Source organism: Helianthus annuus, chromosome 8 (assembly GCF_002127325.2).
Source record: "Helianthus annuus cultivar XRQ/B chromosome 8, HanXRQr2.0-SUNRISE, whole genome shotgun sequence".
Taxonomy (NCBI): Eukaryota; Viridiplantae; Streptophyta; class Magnoliopsida; order Asterales; family Asteraceae; genus Helianthus; species Helianthus annuus.
The window spans coordinates 104,119,479-104,143,587 of NC_035440.2; the positions used below are offsets into that span (position 1 = coordinate 104,119,479).

General features: G+C 37.4%; 2 protein-coding genes across 2 annotated transcripts; both read left to right on the forward strand.

Moving 5' to 3' along the window:
• The first annotated feature begins 1,747 nt into the window (after positions 1-1,747).
• On the forward strand, positions 1,748-8,268 carry LOC110873574 (protein CWC15 homolog). The gene is made up of 8 exons (XM_022122522.2): positions 1,748-1,966; positions 2,261-2,419; positions 5,041-5,147; positions 5,246-5,287; positions 5,412-5,499; positions 6,409-6,502; positions 6,919-7,019; positions 7,886-8,268. Exons 2-8 carry the CDS (start codon positions 2,289-2,291, stop codon positions 8,007-8,009), a joined length of 687 nt encoding a protein of 228 aa, XP_021978214.1. The 5' UTR covers positions 1,748-1,966; positions 2,261-2,288; the 3' UTR covers positions 8,010-8,268.
• An 8,125-nt stretch (positions 8,269-16,393) lies between these two features.
• LOC110873575 (serine/threonine-protein kinase D6PK) lies at positions 16,394-21,742 on the forward strand. Its single transcript, XM_022122523.2, has 3 exons — positions 16,394-16,597; positions 17,730-18,479; positions 20,655-21,742. The coding sequence occupies exons 2-3, from the start codon at positions 17,779-17,781 to the stop codon at positions 21,559-21,561; spliced, it is 1,608 nt and encodes a 535-aa protein (XP_021978215.1). The 5' UTR covers positions 16,394-16,597; positions 17,730-17,778; the 3' UTR covers positions 21,562-21,742.
• The last annotated feature ends 2,367 nt before the right edge of the window (positions 21,743-24,109 follow it).

Sequence of the window (24,109 nt, forward strand, 5' to 3'; positions counted from 1 at the left end):
TATTCATACAACACTAAAATGAACTAGGAATTTCATTAGGTCCAAGTTGAGATTCATCATATCCATCGTCAATCAATGCCTACATTACCATGTCCTATGTTCTTTATTAAAACAATTTTTTAAATAAAACTAACGAATGCACCAGGTGTCTTGACTAAATTATGCTTCAAACAGACTGTTAGAAAAGAAACTCAACATTGAACCGAAATAAATCACGAAACAAAAATCCTCAATTGGAAGCTCTGAATCACAAGTTGCAATGCTTTCTGCTTGTTTTTAAACCAGTAAATTGAAACGTACGCGAAAAATACGACAATAAGCTACGGTGAATTTAAAGCAGTTTCAGAACAATGTTTTTGCTTCCATGTCATGACTGAACCAGACGTATAGAAGACGAAGACGGTAAGCAGCAATGAAGTTAGGGCCAAGCAGAACTTTTTTCTACTTTAGAAAGATTACTATTGCTTCTATCGACATCTTTGTCCTTGATTTACTGAAAATTGGACAATGAAATTAGGTGGAGCTAATTAATTTGGTGGAGATGATGATGATAATGATTAAAGAAAGGGTAATTAGGAGGGATATTATTGATCATGTATGGGTGTAGAGTTGGATTATTAAGGGGATACTTGTCATTTTAATTATAAACAATCTAATTTAGTTGATAATTTTACTACCAAACATGTTACCAAGTCTTTAGCTACAAGGCACTTTTTATCTTTTTATTAACCACAAAAGTGTTCGAGTTTTAGTTTTGTTTTACTTTTATTTTCCATGAAAGACTTGACAAGTTTTGTCATTGTCATTGAAGTTATCGTTGTGATTGTTTAATGGGTCTTCATATCATACACGTTAACTTGTCTTAATAAAAAACGATAAAAGTAATTATAATAAGAAATACTAGGAAACTTATAGTATTTGATTTTCAATAGCGTATTTAAACTTTATTAAAATAAATAATATTTGTTAGGGTGAAGTTCTAAAGTGAACACTAGTGTATTTGTGAACTGGGTGAACAAATTATGGCAATTGATTTACATCTTAAAATCATAAAATACACTAGTGTATTTTCATCATCAAATCCTGACCACTGATTTACACTTGTGTATTGATAATCAAGGACTAGTATTAGTTCACTAGTGTTCACTATCAAAGGGGTTGTTCACAATCAAGGGGGTTATTCACAATCAAGGATTAGCAATGTTTGTGCTTTCGTTGATGATGTGTACCATATGCTGTGATGATTTTTTTGATAAAATTTTAAGTCGAACGGGTCAAATACAACTGGTATTTTTGTTCTATACCGTGACGAACCGAGCTGATTCCGCTCGAAAAACTTTGCTATCGGTACCATTATTCATTTTTATGTTTGCCAAAATATTTTTTTGGAAACTAATTTGTATACACAAGAGTATCTTTTTTGTATAGTAACCTATAGAGACTATTAGTAATGTAGTACCGCGATTAATCGAACCGATACCATCCAACAATATCAGTACAACACCGAGTCCGACTGACATCGGTACCGGTACTAACATAACCATTATTGATATTCATTTTTATAGTTTTCCATTTTTAGTATCGTAATCTATAGCGAGTGTTGATATTGTACTTGTACCGCGATGAATCGAACCGATACCCTTCCAACAATATCAATAGAACACGATTCCGAGCAACAACATCGGTATCGGTTTCGGTACTTACGGAACCACTACTAATATTCGTTTTATAGTTTCGCGTCTACGTCAAATAAGTGTTGATATCCTTTATTTTACCGATTTTCTTTTTGATTGCTGTATGAGTGCCATTGTCATTCTGATGCCATAAATAGCATAATCAAACTCCCGTCGTAACGCGCTGATGAATACCACTAGTTCCGTCAACCGAAATAAATAGCAAATTCATAATGTAAAAATCCCCAATTTCTCCCAAACGATCATAGAACACAACACCATCACCGTATCAGGTAAAACCCTAGACTTCAATTCACACCGTTTAGTTCTTCTCTTTCGGTTTGAATTCAAAATTTCACTAGATTTCATTCGTTTCTCTTATGTATTTATAACTGTTTATTAGGGTTCGATATAATTTTGTTAAATGTTAATCTCCAACAACTCACCGTTGTGTCGATGATTGAACATGATTCCAATATAAGCTTAGCCAGTTTTAGGTCTACAACTGTTTAGGGTTCGATATAACATGTTAGTCTTGAAGAACACACCGTTGTTGTGATCGATTGTGTTTTCGGTTGAATTGACAGGTTGTTTGAGAAAGAATTGTGAGTGAACATGACAACGGCTGCTAGACCGACATGGGCGCCTGCTAAAGGCGGTAATGAACAAGGTGGAACTCGTATTTTCGGTCCGTCTCAGAAGTATTCTTCCAGGGATATTGCTTCTCACACAACTCTCAAACCAAGGTTTTTTTTTTTTTTTTAATATCCGAGACTTCAATTTTTGTACATTTCGAAGAATTTTGTTGCTGATATTAGAATATATATAAAGTTGGGCTTAGTAGTTAGGTGTGCATCTAGGTTAGTTATGTTGAGAGTTGGCAAACGTACGATCGTTACAGGCCGTATGTGTCATATGAAAATGGAAGAAAGGTCATACAGGAGTATGGATTTGTCAGTGGTCACATCGGTTATTTTATTGTCAGTGAAAACATCATAGGGGTCGTATGATTTGGCCCTCATACAACCATAATTGTCAATAGCGATCGTAGTGATCGCTATAGCGCGCTACGTAGCGTATAGATCTAGTGTCGCTATTAGGGTTGTAGCGATGGATAGCGAGAATAGCGACACTTTAATTTTTATCTTTTTTTTTTTGTTTTTTTAATATAAATAGCAATTAAGGGGGTATATGGGAGTGCTTATTGTAGCCAACTTATAACTTATTGACTTTTTGAAAAGTTAAATGGTGTTTGGGATTGGGAGTGTATGTGAGGGGAAAAGTCAATAAGTCACAAAAGCTAAGTCAAACACCCCCTAAATATAGCTATAAAATAGCTGGATTTTAGGTTTTTGTTAAATATACATGTAAAATAGCAAATATACCAGGGCTTTTTGATATAATATACGTATAAAATTCTAATTTTTTTAGTGTGTCACTATTTATAAAATAGCCGCTCGCTATTTATCGTTATTAGCTATGTAGCACAAGGTTTAAAAGAACGGAAACGAGTTTCGAGGCATTTTCCCTTCGCCTCATGAGGCGAAACAAGGCGTAAGGCCGAGGCGGTATTAATAAATAAATATAAAAATTATATATATTATAAAAATAATAATACTAACTAATTTCATCATCAGATTCATCAAAATCATCAAAAACATACATAAAAAAAGACATGAAATGCTTGAAATTGACACAAAAAGTCAAAAACATCAAAAAACAACTATGAAAATCCCATGAGGCGCACCTGAGGCGCAGCCTTTCTTAGCGCCTCAGCCCCTTTGTGGCGCATATGCAGTAAAAACCCCATGAGGCGCGCCTCAGACTCGTTTTCGCCTCGTTTTTTAAAACCATGATGTAGCATATAGGTACCTTATCGCTATTCGCTATTCGTCATTAACAATTATGCATATAACCCATATGACCACTTTTCGTGGAATCATACGTCCCGTATTCCTGTTATAACCAGTTTTCACCCTATCATACGGTCTGTATGACACGTCATTGGCGTATGGATAGTGTGTTAGTGGTGTTTGTATAGCTCTGCCCAATAGAATTTCTTTGAAGGATCTTTTTAGTTTTGAGCCACAGATATGCACTTATTCTAGATGATAACAAGAGATATTACAGTGTTGTTAATAGCGATCATAGCGCTCGCTATAGCGTTTAGCGTGGCGTGCGTCAATAGGTCGCAATCTTGGTTTTAAATTGCGTGATGCGCTCCGATGCATTTGGTTCAAAAATCTGATGCGTGATGCATGATGCGAGCACATAACAACTTATAAAAACATACTTAAACGAAAAATACTGATGTAATACGAAGATAAGATTTGTGCCTACATCCCACCCTCCCCAGACCCTACAAATAGCTTTGCTATATGTGGGATTTTACTGGGTATGATTGATTGATTGATTGATTGATTGTTTAAATCAAGCATACCAAAATGTTTCTAGAACCACAAAAGGTGTTAAGGAACCATGTTGGTCCAAATCAAGCATGCTAAGATACTAATTATTGGAAAAACCAACCCATTTCATATAATCTGGAAAAAAGTTGCGTGCATTGGAGCGCAGTATGCGAAAACAGCGCCTTATTCTCGCATCACGTAAACGCAACGCGTCAGCTGTGGCGATGCGCTCTCATCAGCGCATCGGGCGCATCACGCATTATGCTCGCATTTTAAAACCAAGGCCGCAATCTGATTTTGGCGCTTCGCGTGAAAATAGCGGGATTATAGTTTTTTTAAATGTAAATAGCGATAATATATGCATATAAAATAGCAGGATTTCCATTTAAAAAAATACATATGAAAACAACATATTTTGATAAAATACTGATAAAGTACACATAAAATATTTCTAAAATTATCTCGCTAAACATAAAATAGTGCCCACCATTTCATCGCTATTGCTACGTAGTGTATAGGTAGCTTGTCACGATCCTCCGCTATTTGCTATTAAGTGTTAACATCTATGAGATATTACCTTTTGGTGGTCAACAGGTAGCACAAAGTAAAGATCTGCAGATAATTTTTTAATGAAAATCTCTATAATAGAGTTAGAACCGATGAGCGCCGAGACATGATAGGGAAATTTTAGAGAGAGAAAGACTAAAGAATAGTAGACACCGAGAGTAGTTCTCATTCGTCAATCGAGTCCACTATTCTTTTCATTACGAGAATACGAGTATATACCACGATCAATAATCTGGAGAAAGTTGTATTTATAACAAACCAATCCTACATGGCAATGTATAATCTATTCCTAGTTAACTAACTTAATATTAATATGCCATGTGATCTTTATTTTATTAGATGTTGTGTCGTTTTTGCTGTTTATTAAAGTTGATTCGTGTTTATTACTACAGAAAGGAGGGTCAAGACACACAGGAAGAACTAGAAAGGAGAGATCTCAAAGAAGAGTTGGAGGAGCGTGAACGAAGGCACTTTTCATCTAAAGACAAGGGTTATAGCGGTAATTTCACTTTAACTTCTATTTTTTTTTTTTTTTTTGTAGTTTGGGTGTGGGGATCTGTAAGTAGTTTGACTTTTTCAACTTGTGTATGATTGCAGAAGACAGAGATCGAAGAAAGGGTGGCCATCATCTACTAGAAGGTGAATATTAACCTTATTAAGTCGATATTATATTATAATGAATTGCTTTTAATGGTTACTGATACTGTTACTGTTACGTATGTGTAAAAAAATATAATCTGAAAATATTATACTATTGGTTTAGGTTCAAGGAGAGAAGTGGAGGACCGTATCTTTCCTCGCAGTGCAGATGCTGATGATGCTGATGAAGATGAAAAAAGTGACGATGACAGGTATCTTTTCTCACAGTGCAGATGCTGATGATTCTTTTGTGATACTATTTCGACAATTTTACCCATGACGCTTTTAAGATGCAATTGTCTAGCAAATTGTAATATTAATGATAAAGTCAACTAAAGGTAGAATGGAAAAATTACAAGTTTTGTCCTTTATCTTTATACCACTTTTCAGGCGGTGTCCTTTTTAACGAATGTTGACAGACGGTGTCCTTTACTAGGTGTTTTGTTGCAAGTTTAGTCCTTTACACCCAACCCAGTTAAAAAACCCTGTTAATTGTTGGGTGTAAAGGACTAAACTTGCAACAAAATACCTTGGTAAAGGACTAAACTTGCAACAAAATACCTAGTAAAGGACACCGCTTGTCAATAATTAACTGGGTTTTTTTAACTGGGCTGGGTGTAAAGGACTAAACTTGCAACAAAATACCTAGTAAAGGACACCGCCTGTCAACATTCGTTAAAAAGGACACCGCCTGAAAAGTGATATAAAGATAAAGGACAAAACTTATAATTTTTCCTTGTTCTTAAATGTGGACGATTATTTTGAGACAAACTAAAATGGTAACACGGACCATAAACAACTGTTTTGAGATGAATCAACTAAAATTTTACTTTACGGTTTTACTTTACACTTATAGGATCGACCATATTTTTTTACATCCAGTGGTCTTATTTGTTATTGGTTTTTTTCTTTCTTTTAATCTATTTATAGTAGTTTTGTGCACACGATCCAGCTTTATCCATTTTTGCCACTTTGTAGAAATTTTGTTTGTGCCTGAACATTTATATTGGTTGACATAAGTGCTTAAAAGGTTTTGTATATTAGAAAGAGTAACTACATCTTTTTAGTTATCTCAGCTACTACAGTAATTTTAATATTTATGACATTTTTTCTGTGGTTAGTGATGAAGATGATGATGACGAGGATGATGAAGAAGCTCTTATGGCAGAGCTTGAATTAATAAGAAAGGAAAGAGCCGAGGAGAAACGCCGCCAAGTGAGTTTACTTTTTTTTTTCAAATTTTTATATTTACTTAAGCGTCTTTGACTATTAACTATTAATAACTAACACCCTATATGGTTATGAAAATCAGTTGTCAACTATAGTCTCAAGGGCTATCTTTAGCATACAATTTTTTTTCTTCATTTATTTATAGCCTTATAGGTTCAGGTTATTATTGTCATAGTACGGTTTTAAAATCATAATTAATGTGCTAGTTATTGGGTTATGATAAATAGCATTAAGGCTATGGTTTACAACCAAATTGTATATTTTTTTTCTATTAAGAACATATTATTTATTACCACTCACATAAGGTTACCTTTTTAACCATTAACAACCAACCGATGGTTATGAAAATCAATAGTTACCTTTTTAACCATTAAATGTGATTAATTAATTTTCTTTTATAGGAACGTGAAGAGCGAGAACAGGAACTTAAACTCAAGGAGGCAGAAACAATACGAGGAAACCCGTTGCTTAATAACGCAACATCTTTTAATGTAAAGCGAAGGTGAGTTGTTTTGTCTGTATTCATGTGTACAAGGGATAACTATAACCCATTTTCTTTAGGCATGGGTTGATTCTCGGGTCAAACATGTAAATAAGATGGGCTGCCGGTAATTTGTTAACCTTTTAAATAATCCCACATAGCTACAAGAAGTAATAAATTGTAACTTTGTTGCTTAAATTGGTAATGAAATGTAAGTTTGTTTCAGTTACATGCCTATTTCAAAATCGGTTTGCTAAAAAATAAGGAAAATGTGTAAAGGGTGTTCCTATTTCGTGCAATTTGCTTTTTGTTCTAATCATATTTAACACTAGTTACTCATAAGAAAAAAAATGGCAATTCTTTTTGGGTCAACTCGGGTAGTCTTTGCAGGTTGGCAGGTCGAACCCGAACACGACATGTGTATTCGCGGGTTGACACCAACACGACCCTTTTAACGTGGAAACAAATTATTTATCTTATTTCGAATATTAATGCTCTAAAATTTAGAATTTGAATTTGAGATATTATTCTATTTTTTTAAGCAATTATGCTTAAACTATGTCACCATTTTAAAACTAATTAGTATTGGCATGTAAATACTCAAATAGTTTTAAGTTTATTACATAAAGGCTAAAGCACATTTAAAAAAATAAAAGTTAAATAAATGGGTTAAACAGGCGAAGAGTTTACATGACACAAGCCGTTTAGCTGAACGTGTTCACTGGTTTGATCCAAACCTGTTCAGACTAAACCCAAACCCGCAACTTTCATGTCAAGTTTGTGTAGTGTCTGAATTTTACACCCCTAAATCCGGCCCACCCCCACCGACTTTGCTACGTTTTTTTTTGTTTTTTTTTTCCATTCGACTCCTAATAAGAATTTTCCAGGTGGGATGATGATGTGGTTTTTAAGAACCAAGCTCGTGGGGAAACCAAGGCTCCGAAGCGCTTTATTAATGACACCATTCGCAGTGACTTCCATCGCAAGTTTCTTCAAAAATACATGAAGTAGTTTAATTTTTTTAGTCGAAAGTTGGGAATAGGAAGCAGAATACAAACATTTCTGGTTCCATGGCATGTGGATTTGGTTCAATATGTTATGATTGTATAATGTTGAATGTATTGAATTTGTGAGCTACTTGAAATAGTTATTTCTTTGTATTTGTTGGAAAATATATGTTAACTAAAACGTCTTACGGTGTAAATGAGTCGAGCCTGAGCCCGGATTTGATTTAGCTCGGCTTATGAGTAATTATAAAACTTCTTACAGAGGTTCTGGCTTTTAATCATATACAAAACCATGCACCAAAGGTTATTTAGCTCTTGGTTAACTGCTGTGATGGTTTTTCTTTTTCTTTTTTTTTTTTTAATATATTTCATCGCCATTCGAGAAGGTTCTCTCTTTCAAAACTAAAAGAATAGCTACACGGTGTGATAAAAAAAGCAAATAAATCAACTAAAGTATTTTCTAATATATAACTTTTAAAATTAAACTTGTTCTTATTCGTTTGTTCTTAACATACATTTTTTCAATTTATATTTTGATATAGAACCATCAATAGTGATTTAGTGATGGCTACGGGTATTTAAGTTTTTCCTATAGTGGGTGCGGGTGATTTTTCCTTTGCATGTCTCAAGTTTGAGTCTGGATGATAGAGGTTTCTCATTAAGGGGTTTAAATTGGGGATGTATTATGCGAAGGGCTCTCTAGCGCGGACCCAATTAAGACAACGTATGCTAAACCTCCCGATATTCACGAATAATTCACACTTTTCAAAAAAAAAAAAAAAAATTGATATAAGGATGTTATATGATTTTTTTACGTGTCCCTTAAATCTAGGCACATGTGAACTTAACAAACCAAGCCAATCATACCAGTATATCACACAACTTTATGGTTGACTCATTCTTTTCATAAAGGGTGAACAATAATTTTTAATCTTTATTTTATTTTTAGATAAAAGATCATGTACCACACAAAAATTCCATACGAAACGGGAGAGAATCATGACCATACATTTTCCTTTTTCAGTTTAAAGAAGGAAGGGTATAATGGTATTTTTCGCTTAAACTGGTTTTCCGCTTTAATTTCAAACGACCATAACTTTTTCATATGTCAATATTAAAAAAAAATTACAACGTATTAACGAGCATTTCATTCTCTTTAATTCGAGCAACCTATTACTATAGTTTTCTTAAAAAAATTACAGGACTTTGAATACACGTTACGTGATTTTGAATACCCGGTACATGACTACATGTTTTTTTAATACCCATTACATGATTACACATTCAACATAAATTATTACGCATTCAATATAAATTCATTACGTGATTACACATTCAATATGAATATGATTTGTTATAACTAATGTTAATACAATTATGCTTATTACGTGAATACACATTCAATAATAAGAACTTAATTCTTTATGCTTTACTACATGATTAAATCTCTAATATACGATATTGTGTTGTTATTATATGTTGATTTGAAATCATGTAATCACGTAATGGGTATTCAAAATCACGTAGTCATTTACCGGGTATTCAAAATCACGTAATATGTATTCAAAATCCTGCAATTTTTTTAAAGAAAACTATAACAATGAGCTGGTCGAATTAAAGAGAATGAAATGTTCGTTAATACGGTGTAATTTTTATAAAAATATTAACGTGTTAAAAAGTTACAGTCATTTGAAAATCAAGGGGGGAAGTGGGTTTATGAGTCAACAATATTGGATTTTCCTGTTTTGCCATCTTCTCCACTTCTTTCCCTTTTTAGTTATGTGAATTCTATATTTGGTGACCACTTAATCTCAACCATTGATCTTGCAAATCAAGGGTCAAACTTCTTGTACACTTATTTTCTCTTGTACAGTAATCTTTCTTTTTATTTTTATGGGTGAGGTTCTAGAGTGAACACTAATGTATTTGTGAATTAAGTGAACAAATTCCGATCATTAATTTACATCATCAAATCATAATATACACTAGTATATTTTCATCATCAAATCATGACCCTTGATTTAGCTTTGTCTATACACTTGTGTATTGATAATCAAGGACTAGGATTAATTGACATTTTTTATAATTATTCGTTGTCATTAATTTTTACTCTAACCCCCCCCCCCCCAAACAACCGTACATGTGTCCAAAACTTTTTGATATAATCTAGTTAATTTGGATCCCTGTGGACACGAACCTGACTTCCATTCATACTATTTTTAGTGTGTTTAAGTAGGTTTATTTTAAACTTATTTGTTGGATTCGATACCCAACAGTGGTCAGACTAAAACCACATAATTTAGGCATTTGAGATCCCCGAAGTCCCCATCTATCCTGCCCTTATTGTAGAACTCAGATTAGCATAAGTGCTTAAATGATGGCTTAAACTGCTCAAGACACGTGGTGACCGAAAAGTAAAAAAAAGAAAAAGAGTAAATTACAAGTTTTGTCCTTTATGTTTGTACCAAATTGCAGGTGGTGCCCTTTACCTTTAAATTTGACGAGTTTTGTTCTTAACGTTTCAAAATCCTGCACGTTATGTCTTTTAGCCCTAATTCAATCAGATTTTTTTGTTAAATATGGTCTTGTGTTTTGCACATGAGGGTATTCTTGTCATTTCAAATAACAGGGGCTATTGTGTAAAGAAGTTTTATCCAAGGACTATTTTGTTAAACAAAAAATAAAATTTAAAACACCATAATCTATCACCAACTCCTTCATCATTAATCATACTTTCTCTCTCCATAAAACCTCTGATCCCTCTCAGCTTTGCTATGTCAGAAGCTTCAAGCATGAAGATATTTAGTCCCAATTTTGTTTCTAGGTTTTGAAAATGGTAAGATAGTCAAACTATAATAAGTTAATTAAGTACTGGCCTTCAAACTTGATGAATTCACCAAAATCCTAACTTTGATTCAGCTTATTCAACTTCAAATTTCCTAGAATTCATCTTTAAGTTCGGTTGTGATTTTGTAAACAAAATCTGGTAAGCATACCATCCCTGTATATGTATGTTCATTTTTTTATAAATATTCTTGAAATCCACACTCACCTTCCACCACCTAGCAACTGCAAAACCGGCAACAAATGTGTGGAGGCGGAAAGGGTGTTACTCATGCTTTGTTTAGGGGAGTGTAACCAGCATGTGGCGATGGAGGAAGGGTGTGGAGGTGTTGGTGGATTTGGACGGTGGTGCGGTGGCGGAGAGGGTGCAGGCGACGTTGGAATTGCTGTCTACGGTGGCGGATGGGCGGCAGAGCTTAGGGCTCACGGGCTGGTGGGGTCATGATGGTGGTGAGGAGGATGGAGACCCCTAGAGGTAGGGAAAATGCGATTGGATGTTGGCGGTGATTTACGGTTGTGCCGGTGGGGATGCTGTGGTGATGCTGGAGATGGAATGGGAGAAGGAAAGACCCAGTTGTGGAGAGAGAAAGTAGGATTAATGATGAAGGAGTTGGTGATAGATTATGGTGTTTTAAATTTTATTTTTTGTTTAACAAAATAGTCCCCGGATAAAACTTCTTTACACAATAGCCCATATTATTTGAAATGACAAGAATACCCTCATGTGCAAGGTACATGACCATATTTAACAAAAAATCTGACTGAGTTAGGGCTAAAGGACATAACTCGGAATTAACCCGCCGCCGACAGATGTCCCACGTGCAAGATTTTGAAACGTTAAGGACAAAACTCCTCAAATTTAAAGGTAAAGAATACCGTCTGCAATTTAGTAGAAACTGTAACAACTCTCATCAAAAGTTATATTTATTTAAATAAATTGTCCAATAGGAAACCCTAATTGAGAAACCCAAGTAATTCTGAATTAACCTTAAAATTTTCAGAACATTTGGAATCAGGATTAGGGCCCCTAAAACTCAGGGGAGGATAAACCCTAGTTGAAGTTTATCACAATAACTAGCTGTCAACTTCGAATTTTAAAATTCCGTCGACTCAGCTAGCCTACATGCACGAAGGGCTACCCTATGGAGTAGGGTGACCCCTCGCGTCACGCGACGCCCATGGGGGTACCCCTCGCGTCACGCGACGGGGGTGAAAATTTGCCTATAAATAGAGGACATTGGCACTTGAATCTGGGCACAAAAACGACGTTAAAAGTCGAAATATACGCAGAGTTATACTCTGTATACTACACAAACACACACCGATCTCGAAACGCTGCCGCAATCAGGGTAATAACTCGATCGCTATTACGATTCATTTTCCGACCGATCAATATATCCAATGAATGTTTAAGTGCCGCCCACATTAGGGTTATACTTTGGCGTTCGTCGTTAATTCGATGGATGTTTAAGTATCGCACTTTGTCGTTCATTGTGAGAATTTGATCTCGTGAGTTATCGTAACTGCTGTATTGATTACTAACTCGGTTTTGTGGGCATTGTTATTTAAATTAGGTTAACAAGGCTAATCCATATTCTGTCCGTATTAAATCTGCAATGTGAGTCATTCTCTTTTTATCAACTGTTTTACAATACTCCAAATTATTTTCAGAATTATAATTACAGTGATTAAGTTTATGTAATCACCAAATTACAGCCGGTATGTGGGGTATTGTGCACATTACTATTGTTGTTATCACTTTAGGTGGGCGAACCTAAAATTAAGTGATATACGTCATTCATTGGGGCAGCCAATGGTGATATGACCATAGTCACAGATCCGGTCAAGTGACAAATACTGTGGGTAATTGGTAGATATCAGGAACATATGTAAAAACTCTTAATACTGTAAATTATAATAAACGAGTCATTTTAATAAATAGAATGATTCACTCAGTATTTCCCGCTGACAAAATCTTTTTCAAACATGTTTCAGGTGATCTATTGTAATTCAGGAAAAGTGCTGGGAGCATTTCAAGCTTAAGAAAGTGGCTCATTATAAAATAGAGAAATATGTTTTCTAAAAATAAAGATTTCTCAGTAAAATCATGTTATTGTAAATTACCGGGATTTTATCCCGAGTTGTGAAATAAAATAATCGAGCAAATTTTAGCTTTACAACGATCCTGATAATAAACCTCCGCTGTTAAACTCAATTAAATAATTACCACGGGATTTCTGTCCCGCGGCTTCTGAAACGGGTCAAACCGGGTCAGGGGCCGTGACAGAAACATAAAGGACAAAACTTGTAATTTACTTAAAGAGTAAATTACGTTTTTGGCCCCATGTGGTTATATCAGTTTTACTATATTGGCCCAAAATAAGAATTTTTAACAGATCAGCCCCCATGGTCCCATTATCTAACCGTTTTGGCCCCTGAGACTAACTCCATCCATTACCCTGGTTAATTATTTGTCACATGCAAGGGTATTTTTGTAATTTCTCTTCCCCTTTAAATCTAATTTCTATTTACCCAGATTTTAAGAACACTCTTCATCTACATGAACTTGAACAAAAAAAAAAAAAAAAACCAAAAGTTTCTGCACATCAGTTTCAGATCTTCATCAGATTTCAAAAACACTCTTCATCTACATGAACTTACCCAGATTTCAAGAACACTCTTCATCTACATGAACATGAACAAATAAAAAAAAAAACAAAAGCTAAATTCAAGAACCCATCATCTGCACATCATCATCTTCAAACCCTAATCTTCAAGAACAATCATCATCTAACCCAGATCATCGCCATCATCATCATCCCCACATAAACAACATCCAAACACCCCCTAAATTCTTAACACAAAATTGTCAAAGAACAAATAAAAAACAAAACCCAAATTCAGTGTTTTGTGTGTTCGAATGAAACCCCCAAATCCGACTGACCTGGGTGATTCAATCGTCGCCGGATGTTTGAACGGAATCGATCGTCGCTGTGTCAATCGTCGCCGGATGTTTGAACGGAGTTGATATCCACCGGCCATTCTTCTCCATCGTCTTCCCCGTCGAACCAACCTCCGATGTCCACCACAACCTCCACCTACAACCGTGAACCACCCTCTCATCATCACTGGTAACCCACATCAATCGTCTTCTCCAGTCACCGTTCTTCACCACCATCATCACCATACCATCAATCAACCGTACTATTTGTTCAAGACACGCAGATGATGATGATCTGATTTGTTAAAGAAATCAGATCTGGGTTTTTGTTCAAGAGATGCAGATGATGATTTGTTCAAGACACGCAGATGATGATGATATGATTTGTTCAAGAAATCAGATCTGGGTTTTTGTTCAAGAGAGATGCAGATGATGATCTGATTTGTTTAAGAAAATGATGATTTTGGGTTTTATTTATAAAGTCATAAAAGGGGGAGAGGAAATTACAATTTTACCCATCATGTGCAACCCATGTGACCAAGAAATTAACCAGGGTTAGGGTTTGGTTAGACTTAGGGGCCAAAACGGTTAGATAATGGGACCATGGGGGCTGATCTGTTAAAAATTCTTATTTTGGGCCAATATAGTAAAACTGATATAACCACAGGGGCCAAAAACGTAATTTACTCTTACTTAAAAGAAAAAGTTCATACTTGTACTCTTAGTTTTTGGACTTGTACTGTTAGCTTTAACCATATAAAAATAAACAAAAGTATGAATTCAATAGTAGCGTTTGTTTAAACATTTGGTCAACTACTTTAAATGAAAGAAAAGGCAAGAAATTACTTTGTCTACTAAATTTCAGTCAAGACAGGAAAAATAAAATTTCCCAGTTGCCTTAAAAGCTTTTTTTTAATGGTAAGGAATAATGTGTCAACCACTATGATACTGAGCACTGTAGCTAAGGTTGACTACTCAACCGTCACTAGCCCTTCAGCTTTCCTCAGATGCGAGGAAACCCGACCTACACCCGCCTGAAGGCATAACAATGAAATAATCGGTAAAATCTCGCCTCCCATCCAAGTAGAACCGGCGCCACCAGTATTCGCCCTTTTCCTGGAAGCCATAGAAAATAATAGGGAGAGTGAGAGTTAAACCTGGATCACAAGAAACACCAAGTATTTTCCCAACCACTCCACCACTACCTCATTGGCCCAATTGCCTTTCTTTGAACGGCCAACAAATCAATCCCGAGCACTCTCGGGGCACCCACTGGATAAACGGAGTACTCCGAGAGTAACCCGAGTCGTTCACCACCAATTCCGGGGAAAACCCGGTAACCCATCCGCCCGTAGGCACGACGGTAAAATTACCAGTAAAAGCCGTTTTGCGCGAGGATCGAACCCAGATTTCCCTGCATCTCCTCCTATCACTGCCCACCAGTGCCTCACTCATTTTTTGCATCAAATGAGAATTGAACTTGAGTCTTCAAAGAAGAACTCAAGTCATTCTATCACTTGAGCTAGAGTTCATTGGCTTGGCCCAATTGCCTTAAAAGCTAAAACCATAATATGTTTTTTTTGAACGGCAAATTTCTTTAATTTCATGTCATCTGTGGGACTTGAACCCAAAATCTCCTTTTTCCTTATCTAGATGTTTAAGGTAGTGTTTGGTATGCAGGAATGAGAGGTGGAATGGAATGGATGATTACGAGGGAAAGAAGAAAAGGGTGTTTGGTTGGTCAATGGAATGGAATCACCCATTCCAAAATGCATTCCATTCCCTCAAAATCATTCCTTCCACCCCCCATGTTTTTTTTCCATTCCATCCTCTCTTGCACAATTCATCAACAACACCACAACCCACCACCTTTGCCACAACCCACCATCACCACCACCCACCACCGACGCCATCGCCGCCACCCGCCACCACCTCACCCCGACAGCCACCGCCGCCGCCGCCACCCACTTGCCACCGTTATCACCCACAACTGCGACCAACCGCTAACGACACTCGCCGCCGCCACCCACCACCATCGTCGACGCCACCACCACCGCCGCCACCAACCGCCGCGGCCGCCACCAACCGCCACCTCTGCTGCCACCCACCACCAACGACCACCTTGTCACCACCACCACTCGTCGTCGCCGCCGCACCGCCACTCGCCGCCACCATCACCACCCATCGCCGCCGCCGACACCCACCACCGCCACCTATAACCACCCACAATCACTACCACCGACCACCACCACCACCACCAACACTCACCACTGATTTTATTACTCCGTTTTTCTTGCCTACCGAACAATACACAATAATAACTCATTCCATTCACACATGGTAACCAAACAAGATATGGAATGGTAATGATCCATTGCATTCCCTCGTCCATTCCATTACCTCATCCATTCCATTCCTTCGTCCATTCCATTACCCCATACCAAACAGACCCTAAAAGTTTTATCTTTGTCAATGAACCATCTCATCTATGTTAAAAAAAGCTAAAAAAAAACCATAATATGTACATGTTGGAAGTTAGAAGTTGTAACCATATGTTTTCTTTCTTTTAAGATCAATTTAATAAAATAATATCAAGAACGTGGCAAGCCTTAACTTTACCCTCGATTCCTCAATTTTTTCTTCTCTCTCCTCAATTACACAATCACCCAACTCCCATTTTTCGTCTCTCTCCTCAATTTCACAATCTTCCACCACAATTTGGGAACCCAGAGCTCACTCACTGCATCTAATTCTTGATTTTAGGGCTCAACAAAACCCTAAAGTTTTGATCTTTGTTAACTCTTCAGGTGAGGTTTTTAGGGTTACTTTTGTGTTATACTTTTGAAGTATGGTGTGTTGATTGTTACTGCAAGTGGGTTTCATGTGATTCTTGATTTAGGGTTCAATAAAAACCTTAAAGTTTTGATCTTTGTCAACACTTCAAGTTCGGTTTTTTAGGGTTGATTTTGCTTCATTCTTTTGAAATATGATGCTTTGATTGTTACTGCAAGTGGGTTCCATCTGATTCTTGATTTAGGGTTCAGCAAAAACCTTAAAGTTTTGATCTTTGTCAGCACTTCAAGTTCAGTTTTTTAGGGTTAAATTTGCTTCATTCTTTTGAAATATGATGTTTTGATTGTTACTGCAATTGGGTTTCATCTGATTCTTGATTTAGGGCTCAGCAAAAACCTTAAAGTTTTGATCTTTGTCAACACTTCAAGATTGTTTTTAGGGTTAATTTGCTTCATTCTTTTGAAATATGATCTTTTGATTGTTACTGCCATGGGCGAAGGATAGTGGGGGCGGCCGACCCCCCGAACTTTTCGTTCAGTAGTGGAGAGTATGTAGTTTTTGTATAGAAATTTTTGGGTATATACGTTTTCGACCCCCCGTTTTATAGAAATTTTTGGGTATATACGTTTTCGACCCCCCTGTCGAAAATCTCAAGCTTCGCCAGCAAGTGGGTTTCATCTGATTCTTGATTTAGGGCTCAATAAAAACCTTAAAGTTTTGATCTTTGACAACACTTCAGGTTCTGTTTTTTAGGGTTACTTTTGTTTTATACTTTTGAAATATAGTCTTTTGATTGTTACTGCAAGTGGGTTTTGCTTTTCATGTGTAATTGATTATTGGATTAGGTTTTTTGGGGGGATGATAGAAGGTGGGTAAGATCTGTGTGCTTTTCTTCTACCCTTTTTCTTTTAAACTTTTGTTTCTTTTCTTATTCATGGGTCTCTTCTTATCTTGTTATAGAATACGGTTGATCTTTAGTATCATTTCATCATTTTCTACATTCATTTGTCGGTTTCTCGATCATAGTTATTAATAGCGCTCATAGCGAGTGCTGTAGCGAATAGCGTAGCGTAGCACTAATGTGTCGCTATTTGATTTTGGCGCCTCCATAACCCTATTTATAATAATTCTATTTACTTGTTGCAGATGTTGCAGTGGCTCTGATCGATCAAAACAACTTTGGAGTTTCTTAAATATGGATTCAAAGTCTATCAGCAAAACCGTTAGTAACAAACCACCGGGAGAAAATGTTAGCAATTTAGAGCCTACAACTCCCACAAAGTTCACCGAAAAGAAGCCCGAATTAGAGCCCAAAAAGTGTCAACAAAATGAAGAAAAATGTTTATCGGGTCAAAAAGAAGCGTCAACTAACAATAACGGAAGCGCAAAAACCGGTGAAAAAACCGATCTTGTTGAAAGTGGTAAAAGTAGTATGTGTAGGGGAAGTACAAGTACCGACGTTAGCGACGAAAGTAGTTGCAGTAGTTTAAGTAGTAACATGAATAAACCGCATAAGTCAAACGATTCAAGATGGGAAGCGATCCAAGCCGTTAGATCGAAAGACGGGGTTTTAGGTTTGAGCCATTTTAAGCTGTTGAAACGGTTAGGTTGTGGTGATATCGGGAGCGTGTATCTTTCTGAACTTAGCGGTACTAAATCTTATTTTGCAATGAAAGTTATGGATAAAGTGTCACTAGAAAGCCGTAAGAAACTGTTACGCGCGCAAACCGAAAGGGAGATTTTACAATCGTTGGATCACCCGTTTCTTCCTACGTTGTATACGCATTTTGAGACCGATAAATTCTCCTGTTTGGTTATGGAGTTCTGCCCTGGTGGTGATTTACATACTCTTAGACAACGGCAGCCCGGTAAACGGTTTTGTGAACAAGCTGTAAAGTATGATCCCTTATCCCTACTTTTTTTTTTCTTTGTTTATATTTATTTATACATGATTAGTTCAAAAGTTTTAGTTTTTTTTTTGTGTAAATATATTATTAGTTTGGTTGATACGGTGTTGTTTTTGGTACGGTTTGCGTCGGCCTAAAACATGTTGTCCAAAACTCTCTTTTTTAAGGGTAAATACAAAGTTATGAACTTTTAGAATGGTTTAAAGGAATTGCCCTTGATATTTAAGTAATAATCTAATTAGTAATTATATAAATAATTAATAAAATGATTTAGGAGGTTTTATGCATAAAATGTTCTTCGAGCGATAACTTACTCATTCTAGTCTAAAAATACGATTCCAAATTTTATTTGCATCCTTGTTTGTGAATTTATCATCTTCTGTCTGATTACACTTTTTATTGGGCCCGATTTGGATTGTGTTTTTATATTAAACGGTCAACGGAATGAGTTGAATGTGTCATTCAGGTTGAAAAACGAGTCAAAGTTTGTATTTAATGCATCGAAACTTCTAAATGGTTTCATTCAGTGATTTGCATTATTGTTTATGTGATCACAGTCAACGCAATAATAATTTTTATGAAAAAGAAAATAAAAAATTGGACAAAAAAGGGTTTGAGGGTCAACAACCCGACCCAGCTTGTCGAGTTGTCGGTTTCAGTGTGTTCTAATAATGACTCATATGTTGCATTGAACCTGACTCATGGATCTTGCCACCTCTAACTTGATGTAACTGTCCTGTTTTAGTTTCGTACACTTCAGTTTGTTGCCTGATTCGGAATGTCAACTAGACTTTGACTTGATGAAGATTTAGGGTCGAAATAATCTTTACGAATTTGCCCTAAGTAGACTGATTATGGAGATCTATGCAAAATTACCCTACCTATCTCTAGTTTTAATAAACTTGATTATTTTAATTATTAAAGTCACAAAATGCATATCCAAACACTCCTTAAGGTAGTTTAGGATGATAATTCTTGTCCTTATGTTCGGCAGTTTTTAGTTTCCTGCTGTTATTTGTTCATGTGATACGTAGAGGCGGCAAAATGGGCGTGTCAAAAGGCCAAATCGGTAACTTTTGCACGGGTCGGGTCATACTTTTTGTCAAAAAATTATATTATTTAAATAGTAGCCTATTTTTGTGAATATAATGATTTAAGAGGTTTTATGCTTTAAGGATACACTTTAGGGGGATTAGGATCAAATACAAAGGATCCTAATTGTAAGAAGGATTTATAGAGTGACAAGTGTCCAATAACCTAAAACTTAAACCCACTACACAAAAAAACCCCACTAAAAAAAAAAAACTTAAACATCCACCACCACCAAAAACCTAACCCCCCCCCCCCCCACACACACACACACATCACCCACACCAAAAAAAATGCTTTTTTTTGCCGAGGGGGTAGGGGGTGGGTGTTTAGTTTTTTTTAGATTTTTGGGGGTTGGGGGGTTAGGTTTTTTGGGGGTTTTTTTGGTGAGGTATAGTTTTTTTTTGGTTTTTTTGTCGGGGGGTTGGGGGGGGGGGGGGGTTAGGTTTTTGGGGGGTGGGGGTTTAGGTTTTTGGGTGGGGGTGGGTGTTTAGGTTTTTGGTGGTGATGTAATGGGTTTAGTTTTAGGTTATTGGACACTTGTCACTCTATAAATCCTTCTTACACTTCTTACAATTAGAAGCCTTTGCAGAATAACTTGACCCCACTTTAGGGCAGGGGTGAAAACTTCGTACACGACTTGAAAACGACACAAACAATCAAACACGCCAATGAAATAAATAGGTTTTGGGTTGTTATATCTAACCCGTCTAATAAACGGGTTGGACCTTTTAACACGTCAGACCGGTTTACGCCACATTTAACCCATTTATTACAAGCCGTTTACCATGTTTAGAACTTGATTACAACCCACTTACAACTTGCTAACCAGTTTTACTCGCTTATATAAATGGGTTGAAATGGGTCGTGTTCAGGGACGGTTAGGGTTGATGTCTGTGACATGAATAAATACATGGGTGTTGCTTATAGGTTCAATGATTCAACCCGCCAAACAGACACAATTGTTACCCTAGGGTGACTTTTAACCACTTTTGGGACAGAACATAACTCGAATCGACCTGTTTGTAAGTATGTATTCTTGTATAGTTTTTCTGATAACAAAGTTTTATTGTAGGTTTTATGTTGCAGAAATACTCCTTGCAATGGAATACCTCCACATGCTCGGGATCATATACCGCGACCTAAAACCCGAAAACGTTTTAGTTCGAGAAGACGGTCACATAATGCTCTCCGACTTTGACCTTTCGCTTCGTTGTTCTGTAAGCCCGACGCTTATCAAATCCGCATCTCTAGACACCGATCCTCTCAGAAAGAATTCGGCATTTTTCGCTCAACCCGCATGCATGGAGCCCACGTCTTGTATCCAACCGTCGTGTGTGGTCCCCACATCATGTTTCTCTCCTAGACTCTTCATGAGTAAATCCAAAAAAGAATCAAAATCAAATTCAAAACAGAAAACAAAGCCCGAAATTCGACACCAAGTCACTCCGTTACCAGAGCTCATGGCGGAGCCCACCGGGGCCCGTTCGATGTCGTTTGTCGGGACCCACGAGTATTTAGCTCCCGAAATCATAAAAAATGAAGGGCATGGTAGCGCGGTTGATTGGTGGACGTTGGGGATCTTTCTGTACGAATTATTGTTCGGTAAAACGCCTTTTAAAGGATCCGGTAACCGGGCCACTTTGATGAACGTGGTGGGTCAACCGTTGCGGTTTCCTGAGTCACCGGTGGTTAGTTTTTCGGCCCGTGATTTGATTAGAGGGTTGTTAGTAAAAGAACCGCAATACCGACTTGCTTATAAAAGGGGAGCTACTGAGATTAAACAACATCCATTCTTTGAAGGTGTTAATTGGGCTTTGATCCGATGCGCTAGCCCGCCTGAGGTCCCGAGACCGGTGGAGTATGAGCGGTTTTCGGCATCGCCGCAGGTGAATCCCGGAGAGAAAAAAGCTGTTGCGGCGGCCGGTGCTGCACCGGAGAAGAAGGGGCCTGATAATTATCTTGAGTTTGATTTCTTTTGAATTTTATCTTTTTTTTTATGATTCTTGATTTTATTTTATTTTTTGCTTTAATATTTGATGGAAGTTCTTTGGAGCTCCGAAAGCCCTATTGTTGTCGTATAGTATTCGGGTCATGTGAAGAACATTTGCAAAAATATGTTGTATTGAAAAAGAAAATACTTTTGTGCAACTTTTTTCAACATTTTATTAAAATAAAGAAACTATAGGGGTCTAATGTGAATATCAGTATAGTGTGGGGTAAAAGATGGAACATTAATTTTGCTAAACTTTGTAAGACTTAGTGGATGGAGCTCCTTGCTAAGTTAAACTTTTTGATTGCGTGAGAAATTAAATACACATATATCCACATATATATATAACTAGAAGTGTAAACGAGCCGAGCCTGAGTAGGCTCGAGCTCGGTTCAAGCCATTTCGAGAACAACCTCAAACGAGCTAAAAGCATGGCTCGAGCTCGTTTCAACATCGCTTAAGCGAGCTAAAGCTCGGCTCACCAATGTTATCATCATTATTATATTATATATAAAAAAACTAAAATTCGGTTTAGGCTCACAAGCCTAAATGAGCTTTGTATTTGAGCCTCGATAACTAAACGAGCTCTTTTCAGGCTCGGCTCGTTCGAGCTTTTAACCGAGCCGATCACGAGTAGCTCTCGAGTCTCTGGGCTTGTTTACCCTCTATACCAAACACGTGTCACCTACGGCTCCCTGATAGTGCCTCTGTGGTGCGGTGTTTAGTGCCCTAATGGGCTAAACTGCAGGGGGCGTCGTCTCACTACACATAGTCCAAAACATTTACGTGTACACATAGTTTCATATATTTACGAGTTGGGGTGTTATATATCTTGATGATATTAACATACAACTTTTCTTAATAGAAACAAAAAATAATCTGCAAATTTAACTTCTATAAATCTATAATCCAAAGGGTCAGCAAATTCCTGTATAAACGGATGAATAATCTATAACTCAAAATAGAAATCTAATGACATGCTTCTCGTCTCAATTCTACTGCCATGGATTCTTCCATAATACACCCTGCATCCACAATCTCCAATATAAAAAGCCATATCCCCATGACTTCGGAGATGGAAACGAGTCAACATGCCTCCTCTAGTGAACTATTTAAGATTTACTGCAAGGCGTACCCTGTAATCGATCATCTCTCCCCAAAACCCCCTGCTAAAGCTGCCTCCTCGTCCAAAGATATAAACAAACATCAGCCTAAACTACCCGTCGATGACATGTGGGATCACCTAGATGCTATTGTTTTGCAATGGATCTATGGCACAATTTTAAATGACCTTTTGCATACTATTCCGAAGCCCAATACCACAGCGTATGATGCATGGATAACTCTTGAAAACATCTGTAAAGACAAGAGCTCACGTGCCATCCACCTTCTCCACTAGTTTTCTAATACTCATCCTAACAGGTTCCCTAACATCTCTGCCTATTGTCAACAATTGAAGGTGCTCGTAGATCAACTAGCGAATGTCGGGTCTCCGGTAGAAAATGACAGGTTGGTTCTTCAATTAATCTCTAGTCTCAAGGTCTTAACAAGCAATACGAAGGTATTGCAACTACAATGCAACAACAACACCCTCTTCCAAGTTTTACGAGGCTCGGGCAAAATTGATACTAACTGAAAGTCGAAAGGCGGATCAAGCCATCCACATGGCACAAATCGTGGGTAGGACACTTAACGCTAACAATTGTTGTACAAACCGAACCGTGGCTGTGGCCAGGGCCGCTCCCGTGGTCGGGGCAGGGCTCGAAATAATGATCATGGCATGGGCGTTTACAACAACTCTCTAGGTTATGGTTTTGGCCAGAAAGCCCAGTTCGGGTGGCCTGTGTGGCCCACTAGCGCCTTCTCACCTTGGGCCACGACCACTAATGGTCCGCCAATCAGCCTTGGGCCGCAAGCACCCAATAGGGGAACAACAATAACTGGCCCAACCTACCCCCTAGCCCATATCCCACCACATAGATGCCTAATAACGCAACTGGTGCCAATGGATTACTCAGACCACGACCCACTCAGGCTCATTATGCCGCCTATACCCCGACTAACATCGATCAGACACTTTACACCACGTCTCTCAACCAACGAGATCCTACTCTTTACATGGACAATGGAGCAACCGATAACATGACCAACACCTCAAGTAATTTCCAGTCTTTTTTTAGTAATAACATGCCTAATAATATATTTGTTGCTGATGACTCGACTATTCCGGTTATTGGACAAGGCACACAAACCTTACCCCCACCCTTCCCACCACCTATACTCAAAGATGTCTTATATGCTCCCAAACTTATCAAAAATTTAATCTCGGTTCAACGGTTCACTACCGACAACTCCGTTTCTATTGAATTTGACATGTTTGGTTTTCTTGTGAAGGATTACAAGACCCGGATCCCTATCCTCCGGTGCAACAGTAGCGGTGATTTATATCCTCTCCTGCTTGGATCTGGAAGCAACACCAGCACCCCCTACCTTCGCTGCAATTTCATCTACTATATGGCATCAACGTCTCGGGCATT

Coding starts and splice junctions, on each gene's coding strand:
- LOC110873574 (XM_022122522.2), top strand. CDS start 2,289: ATGACAACGGCTGCTAGACCGACATGGGCGCCTGCTAAAGGCGGTAAT. Junction 5,288..5,411: donor TGGCCATCATCTACTAGAAG/GTGAATATTAAC, acceptor CTATTGGTTTAG/GTTCAAGGAGAGAAGTGGAG. Junction 5,500..6,408: donor GAAAAAAGTGACGATGACAG/GTATCTTTTCTC, acceptor TTCTGTGGTTAG/TGATGAAGATGATGATGACG.
- LOC110873575 (XM_022122523.2), top strand. CDS start 17,779: ATGGATTCAAAGTCTATCAGCAAAACCGTTAGTAACAAACCACCGGGA. Junction 18,480..20,654: donor TTTTGTGAACAAGCTGTAAA/GTATGATCCCTT, acceptor GTTTTATTGTAG/GTTTTATGTTGCAGAAATAC.